The sequence below is a fragment of the Rosa chinensis genome, chromosome 4 (genome assembly GCF_002994745.2).
Source record: "Rosa chinensis cultivar Old Blush chromosome 4, RchiOBHm-V2, whole genome shotgun sequence".
NCBI classification, from domain to species: domain Eukaryota; kingdom Viridiplantae; phylum Streptophyta; class Magnoliopsida; order Rosales; family Rosaceae; genus Rosa; species Rosa chinensis.
The window spans coordinates 60,341,244-60,363,426 of record NC_037091.1 but is presented as its reverse complement, the minus strand read 5'-3'; the positions used below and the strand labels follow the sequence as shown (position 1 = coordinate 60,363,426).

Sequence of the window (22,183 nt, the reverse complement as noted above, 5' to 3'; positions counted from 1 at the left end):
CGGGTTAGCTAAAAGGTAATCCTAGCCATGCAGCTTGTGGTGGTGTTTTTTGAGTTTCGAATGGTCAGTATTTTGGAAGTTAATTATTGTCAAGATTTAGGTTAGCAGTCAATTTTCTTTGCTAAGTTAATGGGAGTTATAATTGAGATATATTGAAATTGCTTTTCAAATGGGTTGGCATTGTATTTGGTTGGAGAGTGATTCGATGACTGTTCTTGCATGTATTACCTCTACCTCATTTGCCCTCCTTGGCCATTGCGCATTGCTTGGTTGAATTGTTTATCCTGTATTAGGTCAATGACATTTCGATCACTGCTCTCATGTTCTTTGCGAAGGCAATTCTGTAGCAGAGAGGTTAACAAATTTGGGTTTGGCTTCTTCATCTCTGATTTGGCATGCCTCACCTCCACCTGAGATTTCTCCATACTTGAAAATGGATGACCAAGCTAGGGGTTCCCTTATTCTCGTGTTTCTTCTTGATATTGCTTTGGGCTTCTTGGAGTTTCTTTCTTCTTTTTCTTGTTCCAAAGATGAAATTTTATTCTTTCCATCTTTTATTTCTTTCTCCTGTATGTACTTTTGGGGTTTGAGTTTAGTCCTCCCTTCTCTATTTTCTAATTTTCTTTATTATTAATAAAAATATAAATAAGAGGACGAGTGGTGGGCTCCCAGAGTGTGGTAGACTCTTCATTTTAGGGTTTGAGGGTGAGACTTTTTCTCTAAATTGTTTGCCTCTGAAGAGCTAATAGCGTCTAATCCCTTATTTAAAAAAATAAAGATTGATTGTCGTAACAGTATAGTTATTTCTAGATCCATCGATTTTTTTTATGCAAGTTAGAATCCATCAAAAAAGATGTTGATGAGAGCTAAGAGAAGAAAGAATACACACACGTAAAGATTAAAAGAAATATTACTATTCCTCCCAAACAACCCTTAGTTGGATAACAAATTTGTTACAAACTTGTAGAAAGGTGGCAATTAAGTGGACTGATTATGTACATAAAACAGATTTACATTACCATAATGGCAATAAATTTGTTGTTACATCTGTAAGTAGATGTATGACAAACATTTGGTAGCTAGGTTTGAAAAAGTAAAAAAGCTAAGAATTGCTTACCAACTTACGGACCGAGAGAACTACCGAAAATGGCATTCACATTCTCATAATGCATGTAGGCACAAGAAATTTTTTTAGGCTTATTTTAGCGAGAGACAATCGATTATTTATTAATAACAAAATTAATTAGATTACTTTAGCTAACAAAGCTTCATGGACAGGCCCGGAGAAATAGCAATAACTTTAGGAAGCAATAACATTTTTTTTTTTTTGGGAAGAAAAGAAGCAATATATAACTATACGAAAGTAAAGTAAAATAGCCAGTCAGGACAATAAACTAATGTGCAAATATTAAACTAGTTAAAATGTTGTGATGGGAACCATTCGCGCGTGTTCCTTCTCGGTAGTTCTGCAACATGTAAAGATAGCAATTTCCTTTTCTCATTAAATATTACAACTCACTTGGTACATTATACATAAACACAAAAATGGAAAAATGATGAGCTCTAGAATCCAACTTGGATCCTAGGCTAGCTCTCTAGCTACACAATTTCATACATATATAATTAAGAACTTATAAATCATTAAGTTATTGATTTCTACAGAAGTGGCAGACAATATATAGAATTGAGTTATTAACTTATCAAGTTAAGACAGGAGAATGAGTAGCTAGCTAGATATGTCTCCAAGGTCTTTCTGCAAGGCTCACACACTCACTATACCTATAGCAATCCACAAGATGATCGATGGTCAACCCAGCAGCCTGCATGAATGAGTACACAATGACTGGTCCAACGTATCGAAATCCCCGCTTTATCAAATCCTTGCTCATGGCTTCTGCTTTCGGGCTCCTCAGAGGAACATTTCTCGGGTGTCTGAACCTGTTGATCACTGGTTTGTGATTCACAGAACCCCACATATAGCTACTGAAAGATCCACATTCCCTCACAATCTGTATTCATTTTGATAATTTAAGATAGAGATATATCAGTTTATGTGAAAATGATGATCAATGTAAGTTTAGTTAATTTTGGGATGAGCTAGGTTGCTAGCTTGCCTTCAATATGCATTTGGCATTGTCTACAATGCACCTGACTTTGCAGTCTGGCAACATTAAAGCTTTGTTGGAAGCTATCTCTTCAATCTCCTCCTCCCCCATTTTGGCAACTGTGTTTGGATCAAATCCAGAAAAGGCTTCCCTATGTAAGCAAGAAACTGTTAAATCATGCACCATAAGATTATATATTCAATCATGCATGTACTACTCATTAGTCACATTATCTGAATAGTTGGAAAAATTTGAGGTGACATATTTACCTGAATAGCTCCCTTCTTTTCACAATTTCAGTCCAATTGTGGTCCATCAACATACCAGACAGGGCAAGCAGCTCAAACAATTGACTGTAATAACAATGATTAACTACCACGCACTTAGTAATTATCGATTATAACCAGCACTCCAACCATGATTAGTGGTTAAATAAGTTTGATTAATAAAAAGTTCTAAATTAAGGACATACTTGTCATCATATACTGGAACTCCCCAGCATTCATCATGAAATGCAACATAAACTTTATCTGCATACATCAAACCCTACAATCAATGAATGTCTGCATATCCTCATAAACAAAAAAATTAAAAAAATTTCTTCTTTCACGTTTTTGATAAAAAAGATGCATGCATTGTGATTATACTTGAGTTGGATAATCAAAAAGCTGTAGTAGGTAGAGAGAATATTGTTGGTCAAGTACTATTTCAGAAAAATGTAGCAATCATTCATTCTTTGAATTAGTCTCACTTCAGATATATGCTTTAGATCGAGAAGAGTGGTAAAATGTTTGCCTCATCATGTTGTTGTCAATTTTATTATTATCTTTAAGAATCGCTACAGTTAACAATTGACTATGTGTCTATGATATATAGGACACTTTGTTGAAATCTCAACCACTTTGGTACATAGTAATGGAATAAATATCATTGATGACTTTCTTAATGATTATCATGCTTACAATCATTTTCTTTAGAATCCGCATCCCACAATTTTGTCTAGGTCCATCCTATATCTTGCAAACCAACAAAGAAGTCGAAAATTTAATAAGGTTTTCGAATGCAAGACACCCAGAACTAAGACCTTGATACCATGTTTGAGACTCCATGAAATAGTCCGAGTCACCCACTAATGTATGTCGAACTAACAACTTAGATGAAGAAGTCTATAGTTTGATGCCTTCAAAATTTGACATCAGCAGTTGACATATCCCTACGCATTGCTTAAAGGTTGCTATTGCAGACCTGTATTCAGACTTATAGTGTATATGGTATCATTTCAATCTAGTTTCTTGCTCTAGTTCAAATTAATCAACAAAGTATATATTCTGCAATGGATGCATGAAATATTTATGCTACAGTACTTTCACATATAACTTACCGCTGTTCTTTGTTATCCAATTGCACCTCCTCAACTCCCCATTATCAGTATCCTGGAAGCTCTGATTCTGCTGTTGGACAACTTTAGGCACCGGAGACTCTCTTCTTTGGGGCGGTGGTGCAATGAGGCGGAGTGCTGATGAAATCTTCTGATCGAGTGGAGAAGTAGAATCAATGATAGAAGAAGAGTCAATGGAGTTTTCTGACAAAGACAAGGATAAGGATGATAGAGATAGAGAGGAAGATGAAGAACTCTTGTGAAGCCCAATTGGGTAGATTCTCTTTAGGTGTTTATAAGAAAAGTGGGAGCTGAAAGCACTAGTAGTACTCTTCTCCTTGGGAACCTTGTTCTTCTCCAGAAGTACTAATTGTCTTCTTACATTTGCTTTAGACATGTTGCAGAGGACAAAGAAATGAAGCTGTGTCTCCTGCTTAAATGGGATAGATATGTTAAAGTGGATTGAGTTATATAAGGTATTGACAATCAAATTAAATTTGAGGTATGGAAAAGGGTTATGCTCAAAGTTGGTTGGTGAAGTGTGAGTTTCATGCATAACTATGGATTACCATTTCCACCTTCGTTTCCAAGCAAAATCCAAAATAGTATACTGGGAAAGGGTATAAACATTATTTTTTCTTGAATACCTTTGTTCCAAATTAACCTGAAATATTTAATGCTTCTTCCCATTGAAAAAGCAACAAAGACATGGAAATTTATGCTTTTCTAAATGAATGGAACTATCTGACTTGTTTGAGTTGCTTCCCCGTGATGTGCAGCAGATCACTAACTAGATCAGGTTCTAGAGGTTGCTAAGATTTTCTTGTTGGTCAATTATCTATGGAGCTGAATATTTTAAGATTCTTTGTCACTTAAATTTTCTAAATGATTTGCTTAGCAAATTAACCACGAACCTGTCTGGATCACTGTTCTGCTTAACAATCTCTCTTTTTTCTAATAAAGAAGAATGCAGTAGTAGGAGTACTCCCATAATTTCAAAGGGAAATTTGTTATAGGTGTGGTGATTGGTTCAGCTCACCACAAGCGTGATGGGTAATGGGTCCAAAACAATTACATTCTTAACTCCTACTCTTAGTTATATATGTAGCCTCTCAACTCTCAAGGTCTGAGGCATACTTGTTGCCTACACAGAAAAAGATATCCCATCCATCATATATACCTGATCATGCTTGTTTTCCTTTAGAAGAGAGACTCTTGTTTAGTCAAAGTAGCATCTTCTTCTTGGGTTGCTTGTCACAAATTCATATCATATAGTTTTATATGAAGTAGCTTACACTGTCTTCTATTCAACATCTTGATTCTTATCAATTTTATAAAATAAACAGGAGAGAAAATATGAAGCCAAGAACTCTTTAATTTTGTATGGTGTATCATATATCTAACTCTATGATCATCCATATTAAACAAATGCCAATATTCTGAAAACATCAAGCAGCATTTAGTCACCCTATATGTGACAATTAGTTCCCCTCCTAAATCTTGTAATCTTATTTATTTATTTTTATTTTAATAAAGGGTGGGTTCTATTCAAATCTCCACAGATTTACTGTTTGAACCTCCTTCATTTATTGTATTTAAACCCAATTTTACTCCTCTGCAACAACAGGAAAAAAAAAAACAAAAACAAAAACAAAACTAAGAAACATGCATCAACCATTAATCAACAACTAAAACCCAAAGAATTCATGATATACAAAACCCAGATTACACAGATCCAATAATAGGATTGAAATCAAGAGCTAAACAATGGAGATGTAAATCCAATGGGATAGCATATGGAGCAATTGTCAATTTTGGATTGAGAAAGAAAAAAAAAACTTAGAAAAGGCATGGATATGATGTAAAAAAAACTTAGAAAAGGCATGGATATGATGTAAAAACGATTTCATACCTTACCTTCTTCCACCTTTGAATGGTGATCATGAGTTTTTTGTTTTTTGTTTTTGTTTTTAATCTATATAAGGATGAATAAGAAGAAATATCAGTGTTTATCATATCTAGAGGAAAGTAAGGGAGAAAAAAAAAGGTGCAAAAAAACACAAGTGAAAGATAAAAGAGGAAGTTTAGGGGAGAAAAATGTGAAGGAGTTCTAAATTGAGAGATCTGAATAAAATTCTCTTCAATTTGCTGAAGTTTCGCTACAAAAAAAAAAAAAAACCTTTTATCATGCAATCATAAAGGCCACAATTTTGATCAATTAGGTCTTCATTTTAAAAATTAGAAGATGCTTCTAGTTTTTTTTTTTTTTTTTTTTTTTTTTTTTTTTAAAAAATCTTAAAACACAGTAATACGACGCCGTAGGGGTTTCATTTGCCCCCAAAGTCCCAAACTTAAGCCTGCAAAAACTCCTCTCTTTCACTGCCACAACCCTTCAAAATTGCCGGGAAGCCAACGGCTCCCTAAAACCCTAAACCTCCCACACCCAGTCGTTCTCACTAAAGCTTCCATCTTTGATGTACTCTCTCTTTCCCCATACCTCTCCACACTCAGATTTTCCATTTCCTTGGATTCAAACACCCCCTGATCCCTCTTTTGCTTAAACCCTAATCCCCAATTTCCATGCTCAATCAAATCCACAAATGGAAGAAGCCCATCCATTTTCTTCAAAAATCTCGAACCCTCTCTTCCCTCATCTTCACTAAATCCTCAGCCTCTGCCGCAAAGCCCACCGCCGGCCCCAGCAGCACAACCAATGTCTCCGAACTCATCACCGGCCTGAGAATCTTGGGTTTGGGTCGAATTAACGGTGACCATTACTATAGGAATATTATTTCGACTTTGAATCAGACCCAGGTGGATATTATTATCGAAAGGTTGAGCCTTGAGGACCCTGAAGCGGGTTTCGGTTTCTTCAATTTGTTGAGGAATGAGTACGGTTTTCGGCCTTCAAGGGTTTCGAGTTTCGCAGTTTCTCATGTTTTAGCGGCGAAAAGGTGGTTTGAGGAGTTGCGTTTGGTTATGAAGCAAATGGTAGAGGAGGAGGAAGGTATGGATTTTGTTGACTTTAAGTCCTTGAATAGCTTATAGTTTGGTTTAAATAACTTATGAATTGGTGTTGGTTTTGGGGTCACATTAGTATTTGCTTTGTGTGTATAACATTGTTTTGCACAGTTTGTTGTTTATATATATTTCTGGTGATTTGTGATAGGTTCTGGTTCTGCAACATCACTTTGTGAGCTGCTATTGAGTAGATTTAGGGACTGGGACTCGAGTGGTGTAGTGTGGGATGTTTTGGCGTTTTCTTATTCGAGAAGTGAGATGGTTTATGATGCCCTGACTGTTCTTGCTAAGATGAAAGATCTGGATTTGAAAGTTTCCATGGCAACGTATAATTGCTTGTTGCATAATTTAAGGCACACGGATATCATGTGGAATGTGTATGATGAAATTAAGGACAGTGGAACTCCTCAGAGTGAGTACACTACTTCTATACTTATAGATGGACTGTGTGAGCAAGCCAGCATACGAGATGCAGTTTCGTTTCTCTTGGATGCTCAAAGGAAGGAGAATGGGCCTTCAGTTGTTCCGTTCAATACCATTATGTCGAGGTTCTGTAAATTGGGTTTTGTGGATATTGCCAAGTCGTTTTTTTGTATGATATTCAAGTATGGACTACTTCCTGATTCGTACAGTTATAATATTCTTATTCATGGGCTGTGTGTAGCAGGTTCATTGGAAGAAGCTTTGGAGTTTACAAAAGACATGGAGAGGCATGGGCTACACCCTGACACAGTGACCTACAATATTCTTTGTAAAGGGTTTCGTCTACTTGGTTTAATGACTGGAGCTCAGCAGGTCATTCAGAAAATGTTGGTTAAAGGGTTAAATCCTGATCATGTTACATATACAATTCTAATATGTGGGCACTGCCATTCTGGGAATATTGAGGAAGCCCTTAAGCTGCGGGAAGAGATGCTTTCAAGGGGTTTTCAATTGAGTGTCATTTTGTATAGTGTACTGCTTAGCAGTTTGTGTAAAAGTGGACGAATAGAAGAAACATTGAGATTGCATTATGAGATGGAAGCTGTTGGCTTGGAACCAGATCTTATAACATGTTCTATTCTCATTCATGGCCTGTGCAAGCAAGGAAGTGTTCAAAGGGCTATTGAAATATATAGAGAAATGTACTTGAAGAGAATACTTCCCCATTACTCTGCACACCGTGCTATTCTTTTAGGTCTGCGCAAGAAAGGAGATATATCTGAGGCAAGGAAGTATTTTGATACTCTAGCAACAATCACAGAGGATATTGTTTTGTATAATATTATGATGGATGGATATGTAAAACTTGGTAATATTGCAGCAGCCTTACAGTTATATGAACAAGCAGTTGAAAAAGGAATAACTCCTAGTGTTGTCACTTTCAATACGCTTATGTATGGTTTCTGCAATAGTGGAAAACTAGTTGAGGCCCAACGGATGTTGAATATCATTGAGCTGCATGGAATGCTACCCAGTCCAGTTACCTATACGACTCTTATGAATGGCTACTGTGGACAGGGAAACATTCATGGGATGCTTGAATTGCTCCGGGAGATGAAAGCAAAAGCTGTAGATCCAACTCATGTAACTTATACTGTAATTATCAAGGGACTCTGCAGACAGAGGAAGCTGCAAGAGGCTGTCCATGTAGTTGAGGAAATGTATGCTAAGGACCTAACCCCAGATCAGATCACATATAATACCATCATTCAATGTTTCTGCAGAGCTCGAGAGTTGAAGAAAGCTTTTCAGTTGCACAATGAGATGTTAATGCATAATCTCGAGCCTACTCCTGTTACATATAATGTTCTCATCAATGGTCTTTGTGTATATGGTGACCTAAATGATGCTGACAAGCTATTGGTTTTTCTTGACGACCACAACATCAATCTAAGAAAAGTTGCTTATACCACATTAATCAAAGCACATTGTGCAAAGGGTTTTGTACTTAGAGCAGTGGAGCTCTTCGATCAGATGGTGGAGAAAGGATTTGAAATCTCCATAAGAGATTATAGTGCTGTAATTAATAGATTATGCAAAAGGTCTCTAATAACTGAAGCAAAATATTTTTTCTGTATGATGCTATCTGATGGGATATCTCCTGATCATGAGCTTTGTAAGGTGATGCTCAATGCTTTCTGTCAAGATGGTGATTCAAGTTCAGTATATGAACTCCTTGCTGAGATGATCAAATCTGGCATTCTTCCTGATTAATCCATGGAAAGGTGATATTGCTTAGCCTCTGGCTATTGGAAAAAGCTGTTCACTGGCTCATATAAAAGGTTCAAGCCATGAGGTATTGCTACATTATATATATATATACACACATCTCTCCACTATTCTCATAAAATATGTGAATACTGAAATGAAAATTAGACTAGACCAGCACTTCGGACTCCTTTTCTAGTTCTTTCATAAAAACACTGGGTAGATACCATTTTATATCAAGATTGATGCCGACTAGTATCAAAATTACCACAACCATTTTGATGAAAACTATCTGGTTATGATGAACTTCTGAAGTCTTGTTTAAAGTCTTGTTTAAGTTTATGCAATGAATGTATGCTAGATTTTACCTGCCATTGTTCCCTTTCTCTGCATATCGTACATCACATCTTTTATGCTTACTATGGTGCCTTAGCACTACTGATTTCTTGAAGTATTTGTATCACTTTGCTATTTTCTGCTGCCAAGAGCCGAATGCTCTCTTGTTGCTTGAATGCAAACTATATATTCTGCCAATTCAGGGGAATTTTATAAGTGGAAGAAAAAAAAATCTTTTTCTTTTGGACTATAAGGGTGTTAAAGAGTTGGCCATAGTTATCACTTTGAATTTGGTAATTTGAGTTTATGTAAACGGCAAATGTATAACTTTTTTTTTTTGCTAATTATAAAAAAACTTTTTTTTATCAATTTATTTTAGGTGGTCTTAGGTCTGTGGTTTTCTATGCAGCTCTCAGGCCCACCCTATTTCCTTCCAAACAAGGTTCTTTAAGAGATGCAAAGAAGTGAAATCTCAGCTGGCATAAACTGCAGCTTTTGTTTCTGGCATTTTCCTAAGATGTGACTTTAAAGTTTAAAGTAAGTCCAGATATGCTTTCATTTGTTCGGTTATTATTGATTATAAAGAGTAACTATAATGTGTGTTCTGATTCATTTGATAGGAAAACTCCAGGAGCTTAGATAAAAAGCGTTCCTGACAGATGGAGTTGAAACTGGTTCAAAAGCATCTTTCCAAATCGTTTTATTCCCTCTGAAAATGAGTTCTCATCCTACTTGCTGGTAATGTTTTTGTTCACCCTTCTTATAAGTCCGGCTTTATTTTAGTATTTCCTTGTGGCTTCAATCAAAAATCTCAAATTGCTTGTTTACTTTCTTTGTATAGATTATAACTCAGGAGTCAGGACTCAGGAGCAAGGTGGGGTGGTGTTCCCATCAAAGCAAAAACTATCCTAAAAGTTTCTTTTTCTTAATTTTTTCTTTCTAACATACCAGAGTTCCTGGTCAATGATTTGTGTGACTAGTTGCCCTTTCTTGCAGGGATAAATTGCTAGTCAATAGTCATGCATGTCTCTGTCTCATGCCTTCCGGAAAGGCACCTACTTGAGTTCCGCTTGAATGATTTTCTCCATGACCATATGGTTGGGGTTGATTTGCAATATTAAAGAAAGAAGATGTGAGGTCGGTTTCTTCTCAAAACAATCAAACATATATGGCTTGCTTGCCTCTCGAAATCATGGCCAAACCTGGAAAGAATGGTGAATTGAGTCACCATGTCTCCTCACTTCATCATGCTCTCATCAGCAAGAACATAGCAGTTACTTCATGCAAATGTAGTCTGAATTTTATATTGTTCACCGAAAAGTAATAACAATTTGCTGGACTTTGTTAGATGTCTTTCGCCACAAACATAGTAGGTGCTTATTGTGGTTGTAGTTGTACAGATTGTTTGTAAAATTAAAGAAACCATTGTTGTTAGACGAACATATTTTCTTTTTATCAGTATACGGATTTTTTATTGTTGATGCCTCAAACTAATTTCACAGGAGATACAGGCATCAGAATAAGGAGAGAAACACTCACTCACTCTCCAAAAATATTAAAACTCCACAGGAACAAGGAAACAATAACATAGAAATAAAAAAGGAAACGGATTCCCGGTAGATTAAGTGCCACTTCTATATAAACGACTTGAAAAAGTTATCGATCTTTCAATGAGTGAAACCACCAACTATCCAAAGCCAAACAAAAAGCTCTGTACTCGCAGGAACAAGGGTATGGAATCAGAATCAGAACGGAGAAATCTTCCTACAGATGTTGCCTTCTTGATTCAAGATAAGTTGTTCGAGCCTGTAGACCATCTTTGTTTCGCCAGGGTTTGCAAAGAATGGGAATCCCTTTCAAAAGACTATAACAAGGCAACGCAGCACTTACGTGAGGGCCAGGTGCTTCCCATTTTCTGGGGCTCTACAGACTTGCAGTCCGAATCCGAAGGGCATATATCATGGACTGCACAGCATTTCCAGAAAAGAGATATAACAACATTTGCTTCCCGGTGACTTACGGCAAGAGGTGTTGTGGCTCTAGCCATGGTTGTTTAGTCACAGTAGATATAGTAGGTCTTCTTCTCAACATAACTCTGGTGTACCCTTTCAAAAAAATCAGTGGCGCCCATTTGTATCCCTCCCTTGCACTCCATGATGAAGTACTCCCCCATATTGAAAGATGATCTGAACTACAAGAAATACATCCTAAATGTTATATTGTCCGCAAATCCCAACTTGCATCCGGACAATTATCTGGTCATTGTGCTCTACGGCTACTCTGATACAAGGTTGGCTTTCATTAAAGGAGGACAAGAGCATTGGAAAGATTGGATTTACTTAGATAGGAGACAATACTGCCTTTCAGGATGTTACATTCTATAAAAACCAAATCTACGTTGTTGGACGTCAGGGAAGGATTGTGTTGTTTGACGTTAACGACTGTAATGTACCTAGAAAGCGGCCAAAAGCAAAGAGACTTACGCCTCTAGCCCCCTTCAAAACCTACGCTGCTAATTCCTACATTGTGAAATCAAGCAAGGGAGACCATCTGTGGCATGTCCGAAGGCTAGTTTCATATTCTGATGTGACAAATATATTCAAGTCTACGGAGAAATTCATGGTTTACAAGGTAGTGTTCAACGTCAAAGATGGATTGGTTGTGGAGCAAGTTGAGGGAAAAAGCATCGGAGATGAGGCTTTGTTTCTGGGCGGCGGTCATTCAGTGTCGGTTTTGGCTTCAAACTTTCCTGGTTGTAAGCCGAATTCAATATACTACACCAACTATGATGTGACCTTATTTTGAACATGCCGGCCGCAAACCATATCATATCTTCAGTTTGGAGAATCAGACTGTTACACAGTACGAGCTCCGTCGACCTTGGCATGCACAACTTGGAGGGGGAGTTTGGATTCTGCCAGTGTTCAATTGACCATTCTCTTCTTCGTTTCTTTTCTTATTGCCTTTCCCAACTCCAACATTCAATTTATACATGTTCAACAAACTTCAAGTTCAAGGGTATGGTAAGTGTATATATGCAACTCCAGCTACTTTATAACTCGGGATATAAGTTTGCATCAATACTTTTAGGAATGGGAATATATTTGTCTATCATCATTATTTGTTATTTGTTGAATTATTAGTTGAATACTTTGTACTGGAATTTTGGTTGCAATTGTTTCGTTCATTCGTTCAACTTGGTACCTCCGACGTACAATTTTCATCAAACAACGGTGAAAACTTGCCGCATGCAGCGCCACTCACAACAGTTTCGGTCGCCGTCTCTGGAGTCGGCTTTGCTCCTCCACGTGAGAGTATCCCCCTCTTCACTTGATGTTGGCAAAACAATACAACAAAGGTTGTCGCATTGCTATTTCAGAGACAGTAGCACAATCAAACACAAGTACTACACTTATTTAGTAGCATGCATGATATATAGGGAAAACACTAAAGCAAAACTATGTCCATATTACAAGTATCACACACTTATTCACTAGCATAGCATAGGCACAAGTACTGTAGTACATAGAACTTAGAACACTGGTATTCCAATTGATCAATAAGCACTGATTCCCAATCACTTCGCAACTTTAAGCCAATTCTTTCACAAGCTCATCCAAATGCTTGGAAGAGCTCCCACCATTTCTCACAGCACCAAATGCCTTGTCCCTAAGCACCCTTGCACTCACCTTTTCGGGTATGTTCCCAGTCAGTGACTCATGGATCATGTTTCCCAAATGGGCCGGGTCGGGTAACACATTAGCACTCTCACCCACTTGTACAGCGACGCCCATGTCCTTCACCAAGTGACACCAACAGCTTGGCGTTCACAAACTGGTCAGCCTCCATGGGCCAGGCCAATATCAACACACCTGAAACCATCGTTTCGATCACCGAGTTCCCACGGCCCGATGACCCAGGATCAACACCTGGGGGACCCAACTCTTTATCAGCACTCCTCAGCCGTCAACCCTTTCCTCAAGCCCATCAAGTACTGTTTGAGCCCAAAAGTAATTTTGATTTAGCATAGCGGGCCGATACCTGCTGCCCAAAATTAAGTTTATTTGGGTTTTGGTTATAGCTTCACTCATTCCGGGATCCATAAGGAGAACAAACCCTTATTGGAATCAAGTAGCGGAGATTGAATGAGAAACTTCTATCAATAATCCTTTTATGGCAAGGAACAGTCGAAACCCTAGGGTATAAATACCAAGTTTCAAGGACGAAAAAGAAACAACTCTTATCATAGTATACAATCATTATTTTATATTGATTTTCATCTCTTTCTGATAGGATGTCACTGTACATCATTTATCTGATCGAAGAAAGAATGAGTGAAGGCTATAGTGAGCATTTTTTTGTCTTAAGGGATGATCTTGGATATGTTTGCCGTATCTATGGGGTTATTTGATAGAGGAATTTATACGATATTTGAGTTTCAATATAACAATGTATAGTTTCCCCCTTGAGTACCTAGAATACCATCATGTTAGTATTATCAGCTTGCTAAGTTGCTTATGGAAAGAGCTATAAATTGATCTGTTCTTGTCACTATGTTCTTTTCTCCTTTATATTGAATGAAGTAGTCTGAACTTTTTCAGGGATGGACTCTTGTACAAGATACTTTTTTTTTCAATTGTATACTCCTTACTAATTACTTCTAATGCTGTTAATGATCTTCTAGTACTTCACTTCCTCATTGTTAATAAGTTTGTAATATACTTTATGTAAATTGAATTAAGTTTATCTTTTACAGGGGAAGATATACTTTGAGCTGATGGGAGAGGAAAGCATCAAGGTAAAGACAATATTACTTCCTTTTATTTCATTTTCTTCATTGAATCGTAATAGCTAGGACTTTGTTACCATAGTTTAGCTTAGCCCCATTTCTTAAGAGTTGCTGTATGAATTAAAATATCATGTGTGTTGAATTGTTACTCTGTAGGACGTATTTACTATAGAGAGAGACAGAGTGGTAGAGAAAGAGGTAGAAACAAAGAAGAACATAGCTATCAATGAAGCAAAGAACAATACCAATGCGGTTGATCTTATGGAGCAAAAACTGATAGAATAGGATTATTTTTTGTACAGTTTTTATCCCCAAAAAAAAAAAAAAAAAACTGGCATGCTAGATTTTTTTTATTCATAAATAATACTTTGCGACGGCATTTTACTGTCGTCAAAGTTTGCGATGGCAAAAAAATTTCAGTCGCCATTGGTATTTGCTACAGCAAATTACCGTTGCAAAATTCTTACGACAGCAAATGATTTGCTGTCACTAATGCTCTTGCGACGGTGCAATTGCCGTCGCCACCAATCGTGTCAGAAGCATTGCCGTCGCCAATGCTCTTTTGCGACGGCGTGGCGCCGTGGCTATTGCAATTTTTTTTTGTAGTGACGTTTGACAAAAAAAATAAAATAATAACAATAATCAATCATTCAACCTACGACAACCTAAAAAAAAAAGTGTATATATATATATAACAATAATAAAGTATATTATAAATGAACAGAGATTAAAAGATTTTAAAATTACCTTTTGTGCAACTTCTGCTAATTCTGGAACTTGTTAACCATATGTTGACCACCAATCAATGGCATCCATAGTTACAGCATCTGTCTGGAAGCTTGTGTAGCAAAAATACCTTTTCGCTGATGAAAAATGGCATATTGTTGACGTAATAACTCTGCTTCTTCTCGATCTTCTGATATCTTATCAAATGCTTCCATGAGGCTTGTAATCACTTCTATATCTTGATTAGGGCTCTTTCAAGTGAATCCTCCTGGTGTTTTTTTACTGAGATATTCTCTATCATAAAATCTTGGCGTCAGGGCATATCCAACACAATGGATAGGGTAATTCATTTTTTGCCACCTTTGGAGCACAATCTTTTCGACTTGTGGAAAATAATTAGACTGCGGCCCAGAACTCATAACTTCTCTTATTTCTCCAAGCATATTGTCCATCCTTTCATAAATTTCACCCATCTTTTGACCATCATCATCACAATATTTAATTAAAAAATATATTGGCTTTGTGATATTCACTATAGCCAACACATCATCCCAAAAGTTGTCTGCCAACACAGCTTGTGTATTCTCCCCAAGTTTTCTTTTCTCGGGGTCTAAAGTCTTCACCCAATCTTTCCATTTTTGAAGAATTACCGTACTTGCTAGTGCTTCTTTTCAATCAATAAGTCGCTTCAATAAGATATAATGCGATGCAAATCTAGTTTTTGCAACTTTCAATAACTCCAATTTTGATTGACTTCTGAACATGGCCAAAGCATGTGAATGGTTCAAAAAGAACTTAACAATAGCCTTTCCAATATTATTAATTTCCTTAAACCACTCAAACTCTTTTGCCAAATCTTTAAAAATAAGATTCAAGGTATGAACAACACAGGGAGACCAAAATATATGTTTATGTACCTTTTCAATCTCTCTCCCAGCAGATTCATAGTTTTTTGCATTGTCAGTAACTATTTGGAGGACATTTGACGATCCCACATCTTCAATTGCAGTAAGCATAAAGGCAGCAATCACTTCACCAATTTTTTGTATCCCAAAAAAATCTTGAGCATAAAGAAACAATGCTCCTCTACTATTTGCAGCAATAATGTTGATAAGTGGCTCATGCTTCATGTTATACCATCCATCTGATACAATTGAAACACCGTAAGTAAACCATGTATCTTTAACAAGAGCTAATTCTTTTTCCAGACTTCGTTTACACTCATCAAGCAAAGTAGTTCTTGCTTTTTCAGAAGATGGAGCCTTATAACCCTTGGTCCATTATTTATAGCTGAAATCATCTCATGAAATTGGGGATTTCTTAACACATTAAATGGAATTCCATTAGCACACAATCCTCTCATCACCTTCATATCAACACTATTTTTGTCCATAATCTTGAACATATCATCAAGAGCACTCGTGGTGGATTTTTGTGGTTGTTGCCTCAAGATTGTTGAGCTTTTCAAAGATGAAGAAACTCCTTTTTTTTTTTTCAGCTTCCATAACCATTCTGCGAAACCTCTCATATTCCTCCCGATTATTAATCAATGATTGACATCGACGGATCTCTGATTTTTTTCCAGAGAGATTACCAAAAAAGTGGTAGTGAATGCGAGTGTATGAACTCTTATACTGACCATTACAATGTTTGTAGGTCCATGATTTTGTTCCACCCGGATTTTTTCCTTGCGCTCCACTTGTGATAATAACTTCATTGAGTAATGGCTTTATGTCATAATTCATTGGAATTTCTTGAGATTCTTGAGCTTGTTCGTGGCTTTTTCTACTCGATGATTGGTCTGTATTACTAGCTTGAGTTTCTTCAACAAAATTATTGTCTTCATACTCACCGGCATGATCTTCATAATTTTCTTCTAAAATTGGTTCTTGATGTGATGGTTTTCTTTTTCCAAACGCCATTGTTGAACTGAGCTAAAATAATAGAGCTTTGTTTTATGCTTTGTAGTTGTACGTATTGTTATGACTTATGAATTGCAGCTTATATAGAGTTAATCAATCAACAAAATCTTTGAAAATTAGGATTCCTAGTCCTAATCCTAAATGACTTTTATTTTACCTAAATACCCCTTATTAACATACTATGACAACCACATTACTTATGGAGGATAAACAAGTAAATTAACAAATAACAGAAAAATAAATAATAAAGAAAGCTGCCTTTAATTTTTAATTTTTTTTTTTGTAGATAATCATCTATGCTTTTGACTAAAAAAAAAAAATCTCAATTCACGTCGTGAACAACCACAAGTCCACAACGCTTATTAGAGAAGATGCTAAGAAAGCCGTAGCCAAAATCCCAAAGATTCATTGGAGATTTTGTAATCTTCCCAGCAAATCGAAAAGAAAACGTAATCATCTATTGATTCTCTTCATCTCTTCAGAGTTTCAAATACTAGAATCTAGAATTCTTGAATCTCTATCGCAAATATGGAGGAAAAATCAAGAATCCCAGATTCAAGAACATGGCTGAGGCGCCGACTCAGTCTTCACCCTTCAAGAAGAAATCGCGGCCGTCGCCAAGAAGAAGTGGTTGCCAGATCGCCGAATCTCTTCGTTCTTCAAGTGGGATCGCTATGTTTGGCGTTGATTGATACTGGGCTATGTTTGGTGTTGATTGATACTGGGCTATGTTTGGCGTTGATTGAACACAGGCGGCATATATGGGATCGCTATGTTTGCCGATCCGGATGGCGAACGCCCCGAGATTGGGTTCGTGCGATCCGGAACGCGGGTCGCTAGCAAATAGAGCGTTTCCGGTGACTTTGAATCCAACAGTGGACAATAAAAGCCACAAACATGTTGAATATTAGGCTCTGGGTGGCCCATGAATAAGGCGGCCATCATCCAAGTGGCAATTCTGAGCGTGGAAAGCTCTACATTCTCATGGTTCACCTAGTCCTGCAGTAGCATCAAGACTCGGCTGCTGAGAAGAAGATCATGATATTCAGGAGATGCCGCTGCAATATTTCCCAAAGCAAACGTGGCATGCGATTACAGAATATAGATTATAAAATTTCTATGCAGCATAACAAATTCATTAATTTCAATACTAAACAGAGTAAGTACCTCCTCCTTAACAAAATCAAATGGTGAAGCAAGCAGCTTTACAAATCCTGGTATTGCTGAATGATCAATGACCACCTTGGTGTCCTTTAAGGTTCCAGCAGCTATATTATTCAGCACTCCAGCAGCCATGTACTGGACATAATAAAAATAAAAAAATAAAAAACAACAACAAATAAGTAAGAAGCTTGAGTATCCAAAGCAAAACACAGATAACAACGTACTCAAATGCACACCTGAAGCTGAGGAGAATCCTCCCTGTGCAGCAAATCAACGAATTTGGGAACAACCCCGGATTGAATCACTTGAGCGATTTGGAGGAGGGTTTCTAATACGCTCAAAATGAGTGCCAATTTAAACCCTGCATCAGATTGTAGTATACAATAAGTAGGGTATCGTTTTAAACCGGGGATTGGGGTATACTTTCTGTCAATTGGGGTATACTTTCTGTCAAAAACGTTAAACAAATTAGTAATATTCACGAAGTATAAAATAAAAATAAAACAAAGTATATAATTACAAAAATTACAAGATAGGAGATTTCGAAAGTTTGTATCTAAATCTAACTACTAAATATTATACAAGTGATCAAACAAATCTGTATCAAAGTAGAAGTAGATGAATAGAGGAAGTAGAGATATAATTAACAACCATTAACACATTAAGTAGATTATCAAACATAATTTTAGAATCAAACATGTCATAGAAAGAAATCAATCAAGAACAAAGATTAACACATACAAAGTCCTTATTACTTCCCTTAATTAGATTAACTAGATGAACGCACCATAATTAACCCTATTAATCATGCAAAGCTAGTGAGTGATCAATTCCCTAACAAAACACAATTAACGCATTAAGAACATGTGGAAGTTTGATTGATTTAAGCAAAGACAACAAGTTAGAACGCTAATCTTATCATGCAAAGCTCATTGTTGATTTACCTAAGGAATTATAGGTTTTCCACTTAAGAAATTAAGACCTAGAACGCTAGCATATCTTAATTTGGATGCAATTACATGCTTATAATTCTAAGTTGCGCACCAAAGAACATAAACACAGAAAAGGTGGGATTGAAGCACAAAATTAACAAACAATCATGACATATTTGGAATCGAAAATTATAATCTGAAAAACCTAAAACAAAACATGCTTCATGGCTATTGAAAATAAATCTTTAACATCCAAACTTTAATCTCACAAGAATTCTAAACATCCTAAATAACAAAACAAAAATCTATGTTGAATTACAAGAAAAGAAAACCGAAATTAAACTAGAAGAGGACATGGTTACATTTTTGAAGATCTCAAGAACGCAAGAAAGTTTAGAAGCTGGTGGAGGCAAGATGAGGACTACGGCAAGGAGATATTGATAGAGCTTGATCACGGCTTCTTGACTTGAAGAGAGGATGACGAAATTTTGAGAGAGAAAAGGGGAGGATTGTTTATTTGATTCATGGTTTGATGATGATTTGAGTTGTGGAAGGGATGGACGTTTATGGAGGGAGAGAGATTGCTGAATGGAGTGAAGGAATATGTCAAAAAGGTCCAACATAGGTGTGTATATATAGAGGAAGTTTTAGACGTCAAACCCTAGCTCTCCGTCTTCAATTCTGACTCACTTTCCTTCTTTGTGTTGATGTAGATTTCTTTTTGAATTTTCTCATTAGTCCACATCATCATGGCTGAAATATATCCTCAAAATCAGATCAAATATGGAGTAGAGACCTTCCCAAACTAGTCCCAAAAGATATTCACGTCTAAACTCTCCTTATTCGCACAAAACCGATTTCCGGGCAGATTGACCTCTGTGCACTTAATAGGCCATAACTTCTTCTAGAAAATTGATATTGACTAACCGTAAAAAGCTCTGAAAATTAGACATCCGTAGATTTCCAACCATATATAGATTGCAATTTAGTTCCTTCTGATCTGTCCTCAGGGCTCTGTCGAAATTGATTGATCTGCACAGGCAAATTCCTAAAAACTCTCCCTTTTTGGGATTTCCGAAATTTTCTTGAATATTCTTTATTTTTCACGGCAAAACCCAACTAGTATCGTTTTAGGATTTCTCTAAGACGTCAAGAAGGGTCTAGAAACTCATGTGCAAGTCACATTCTTCAACCTTTAGGTCAGGCTTCTCAATTGGACAATTTCAAAACTCATTCTTCAATTGTCACGCCAACTATGTCTTCCAGAACATTCTTGAACTATCTTGAGTCATCTTGAAGCCACAACATCTCCTAGCACTACCAGGATTCCTAGTAGAGTCAGGTTTCCTAGTCCAACTGGGATTCTGTCATTTCTCATTTCCGAACACCATTTTTCCGAGCTCACTCCTAGTTGCATTAGGATTCCTACCTCAACTGAGATTCCTTTTCTTGGTAGAACTGGAAAAACTTCATTTCTCCATTTCTTCTCCATTTTTGCTCCTCATTTCCTCCTTGCCTTCATTTTTGACTCAAAAGTAGCTAAAAACAAAAACTAAGTTAGAAATGATAATGTTAAGAGAATAACTAAGTAAAATGTAGGGAAAATGATGTTAAAAACATAGAAAATATTAGTCTGATCAGTTTCCATCAAGCATGTCCCAAAATTTTGACGCAGCCTTCAACTGCAAATCATCATCCGTGGACCGAACCCCCGCAACCATGGACTCCAACTCCGCCTCCAAGCTCTCCTGGATAGGGAATTGCTTGCCTCAGGTACGTTTGCTCCTTCTCTTCATGACACCGTCCTTCTTCTTCCAGATCTGTTCCCAGTCATCCATGGTGATCAAAACCTAATCGGCTGTAGACGGACCCTAGGGATTTTGAGATTTGGGGAAGGAGCTAGGGAGTGAGACGAATGAGAGAGAGAGAGAGAGAGAGAGAGAGAAATGGCTCGCGTGGATTTGTCTTGGGGAAGAGGTCATCTCCTCTAATTGCTTTAGCTGACTCTTAATCATCTTTCTTCACCTGATTAACAACACTCAGCTCTGAACTAGGGGTTAATTTGGTTTAAGGACAAAATGAGAGACAACTAATTTAATTTAACACCAAAATTCTACTCACAAGCCGCTTGAGCCGTTGGGTGGGCTTTTAGCTAGAGTTTCTATTATTTCATCATTTGTTTTTTTGCAGATGACTCATTTCGCGGGAAAATTTTAAAATTTACGTAAAAAAGATTAATATAATATTTTGGAAAAATATATATATATATATATATATATTTATAAATAAAATTTAAAGAATTATTATAGAAAGAAAGTGGAAAAAAGTTTTAGAGCCAATTACATTTAAGGTCATTTTGAGATATTATTTTCGCATAAGGGCCACCAAATATTTTCTTCCCTCTTAAGAGAAAGTTTTAAAATCTAAAATTTATATGAAAAATAATAATATAAAAAAAATATTTTTTTTTCATAAATAAAATTTAAAGAATTATTACAGAGGGAAAATGGAAAAAATGGAGCAGGTCCACCCAATTGACCTAAATACTTTCTCATAGTTAATCTAGGGGAGTGAAATTTGCACTCCCCTTTTTACAAATGACACTCCCTTTCAACTTTTATGAGCTAAACTTCCCAAACTGCCCCTATTTGTTCTTCATGCTTTTCTTTTTCTTTTTGCACGCTCATCATCTTCCTTCCCTCTTTCAGTTCATATATCTTTTCTGCTCTCTTCTCCTCAATTTCTTTACCTCCACCAGAAAAATCTCAACTTAACCTGACATTTTTTTTTATCTATTTTCAATCTCATTTCCTACCTTCTTCTGCTAAATAAGATTCAACTTAATTAAGACGATTCACCTAGCAAAATTCAATTGCTTAAAAATATTCACCTGTTAGCTAGCATGTTTAATACCTATTGCAGCTTTGATATTGATCCTAGAGGACCCAAGCTCTGGACATGCTTATTCATACTTTGTATTCTAAGACTCTATTTTGTTTTTTGATCAACCATGTTATTGAGAAATGATAATTATAGTTTGTGGTTGAGAAGATGAAAAGAAGGCCACCATAACGTTTCAATTACTGTGAAATGAAGGGTGTGCGCATCAGATCTTAATGGAAGTCTTCTAATTGTTCATGGGCTCTGATCGGTCAAAGAGAGAAGAAGGTAGAAGGAGAAGAGAGGGACCAAAAAGACGGGAAAGAAAAGAAGTGCAATTGTGGAAATTAGAGTAACAAAAAGGTAGTGGGAGTGTCATTTATAAAAATGGGAGTGCAAATTTCACTCCCTTTAATCTATACTATCATTAAGAGAAGATAGTCATGAAGTATTTTGGTCAGTCACCAGAACGCAGCCAAAGAATCAAAGAGCGAAGAAACGAGATCAGCAATATCGTCTGGTGGCAAGCAATGTCGGCGATTGTGCTTTCCTAGTTGTCATTGTTTGCTGCAGGACGGGAATTGTGCTTTTGCTTCTATCTTGTGGGTTTGATGGGCTTGAATGTGACAGTGAATGACTAAGATAGGATTTTGGTTCGAAGCTTCTCAAAGGCAAGGCTTTTATGAAGTCGATGCAAGGGACGGCGATTGGCAGCGTGGCTGGGGTTGGTTTCAAATTCT

At 36.7% G+C, this 22,183-nt stretch overlaps 3 protein-coding genes across 4 annotated transcripts; 2 read left to right on the top strand and 1 right to left on the bottom strand.

Moving 5' to 3' along the window:
• Positions 1-1,480: 1,480 nt before the first annotated feature.
• LOC112199969 (DNA-3-methyladenine glycosylase) lies at positions 1,481-5,515 on the bottom strand. The gene is made up of 6 exons (XM_024340965.2): positions 5,396-5,515; positions 3,487-3,913; positions 2,578-2,635; positions 2,375-2,458; positions 2,115-2,256; positions 1,481-2,009 (listed from the first exon to the last, which is right to left on the bottom strand). Exons 2-6 carry the CDS (start codon positions 3,878-3,880, stop codon positions 1,731-1,733), a joined length of 957 nt encoding a protein of 318 aa, XP_024196733.1. The 5' UTR covers positions 3,881-3,913; positions 5,396-5,515; the 3' UTR covers positions 1,481-1,730.
• Positions 5,516-5,827: 312 nt separating this feature from the next.
• Positions 5,828-10,498, top strand: LOC112196184 (putative pentatricopeptide repeat-containing protein At1g13630). 2 transcript variants are annotated; one of them, XM_024336487.2, is made up of 6 exons: positions 5,828-6,490; positions 6,653-8,782; positions 9,440-9,567; positions 9,651-9,768; positions 9,872-9,904; positions 10,027-10,498. In XM_024336487.2, exons 1-2 carry the CDS (start codon positions 6,064-6,066, stop codon positions 8,698-8,700), a joined length of 2,475 nt encoding a protein of 824 aa, XP_024192255.1. In that variant the 5' UTR covers positions 5,828-6,063; the 3' UTR covers positions 8,701-8,782; positions 9,440-9,567; positions 9,651-9,768; positions 9,872-9,904; positions 10,027-10,498. The 2 variants fall into 2 exon arrangements, with proteins under 2 accessions (XP_024192255.1, XP_040375264.1); XM_040519330.1 differs by lacking the exon at positions 9,872-9,904.
• A 685-nt stretch (positions 10,499-11,183) lies between these two features.
• LOC112199690 lies at positions 11,184-11,835 on the top strand. Its single transcript, XM_024340668.1, has 2 exons — positions 11,184-11,320; positions 11,487-11,835. Exons 1-2 carry the CDS (start codon positions 11,184-11,186, stop codon positions 11,833-11,835), a joined length of 486 nt encoding a protein of 161 aa, XP_024196436.1.
• Positions 11,836-22,183: the final 10,348 nt, after the last annotated feature.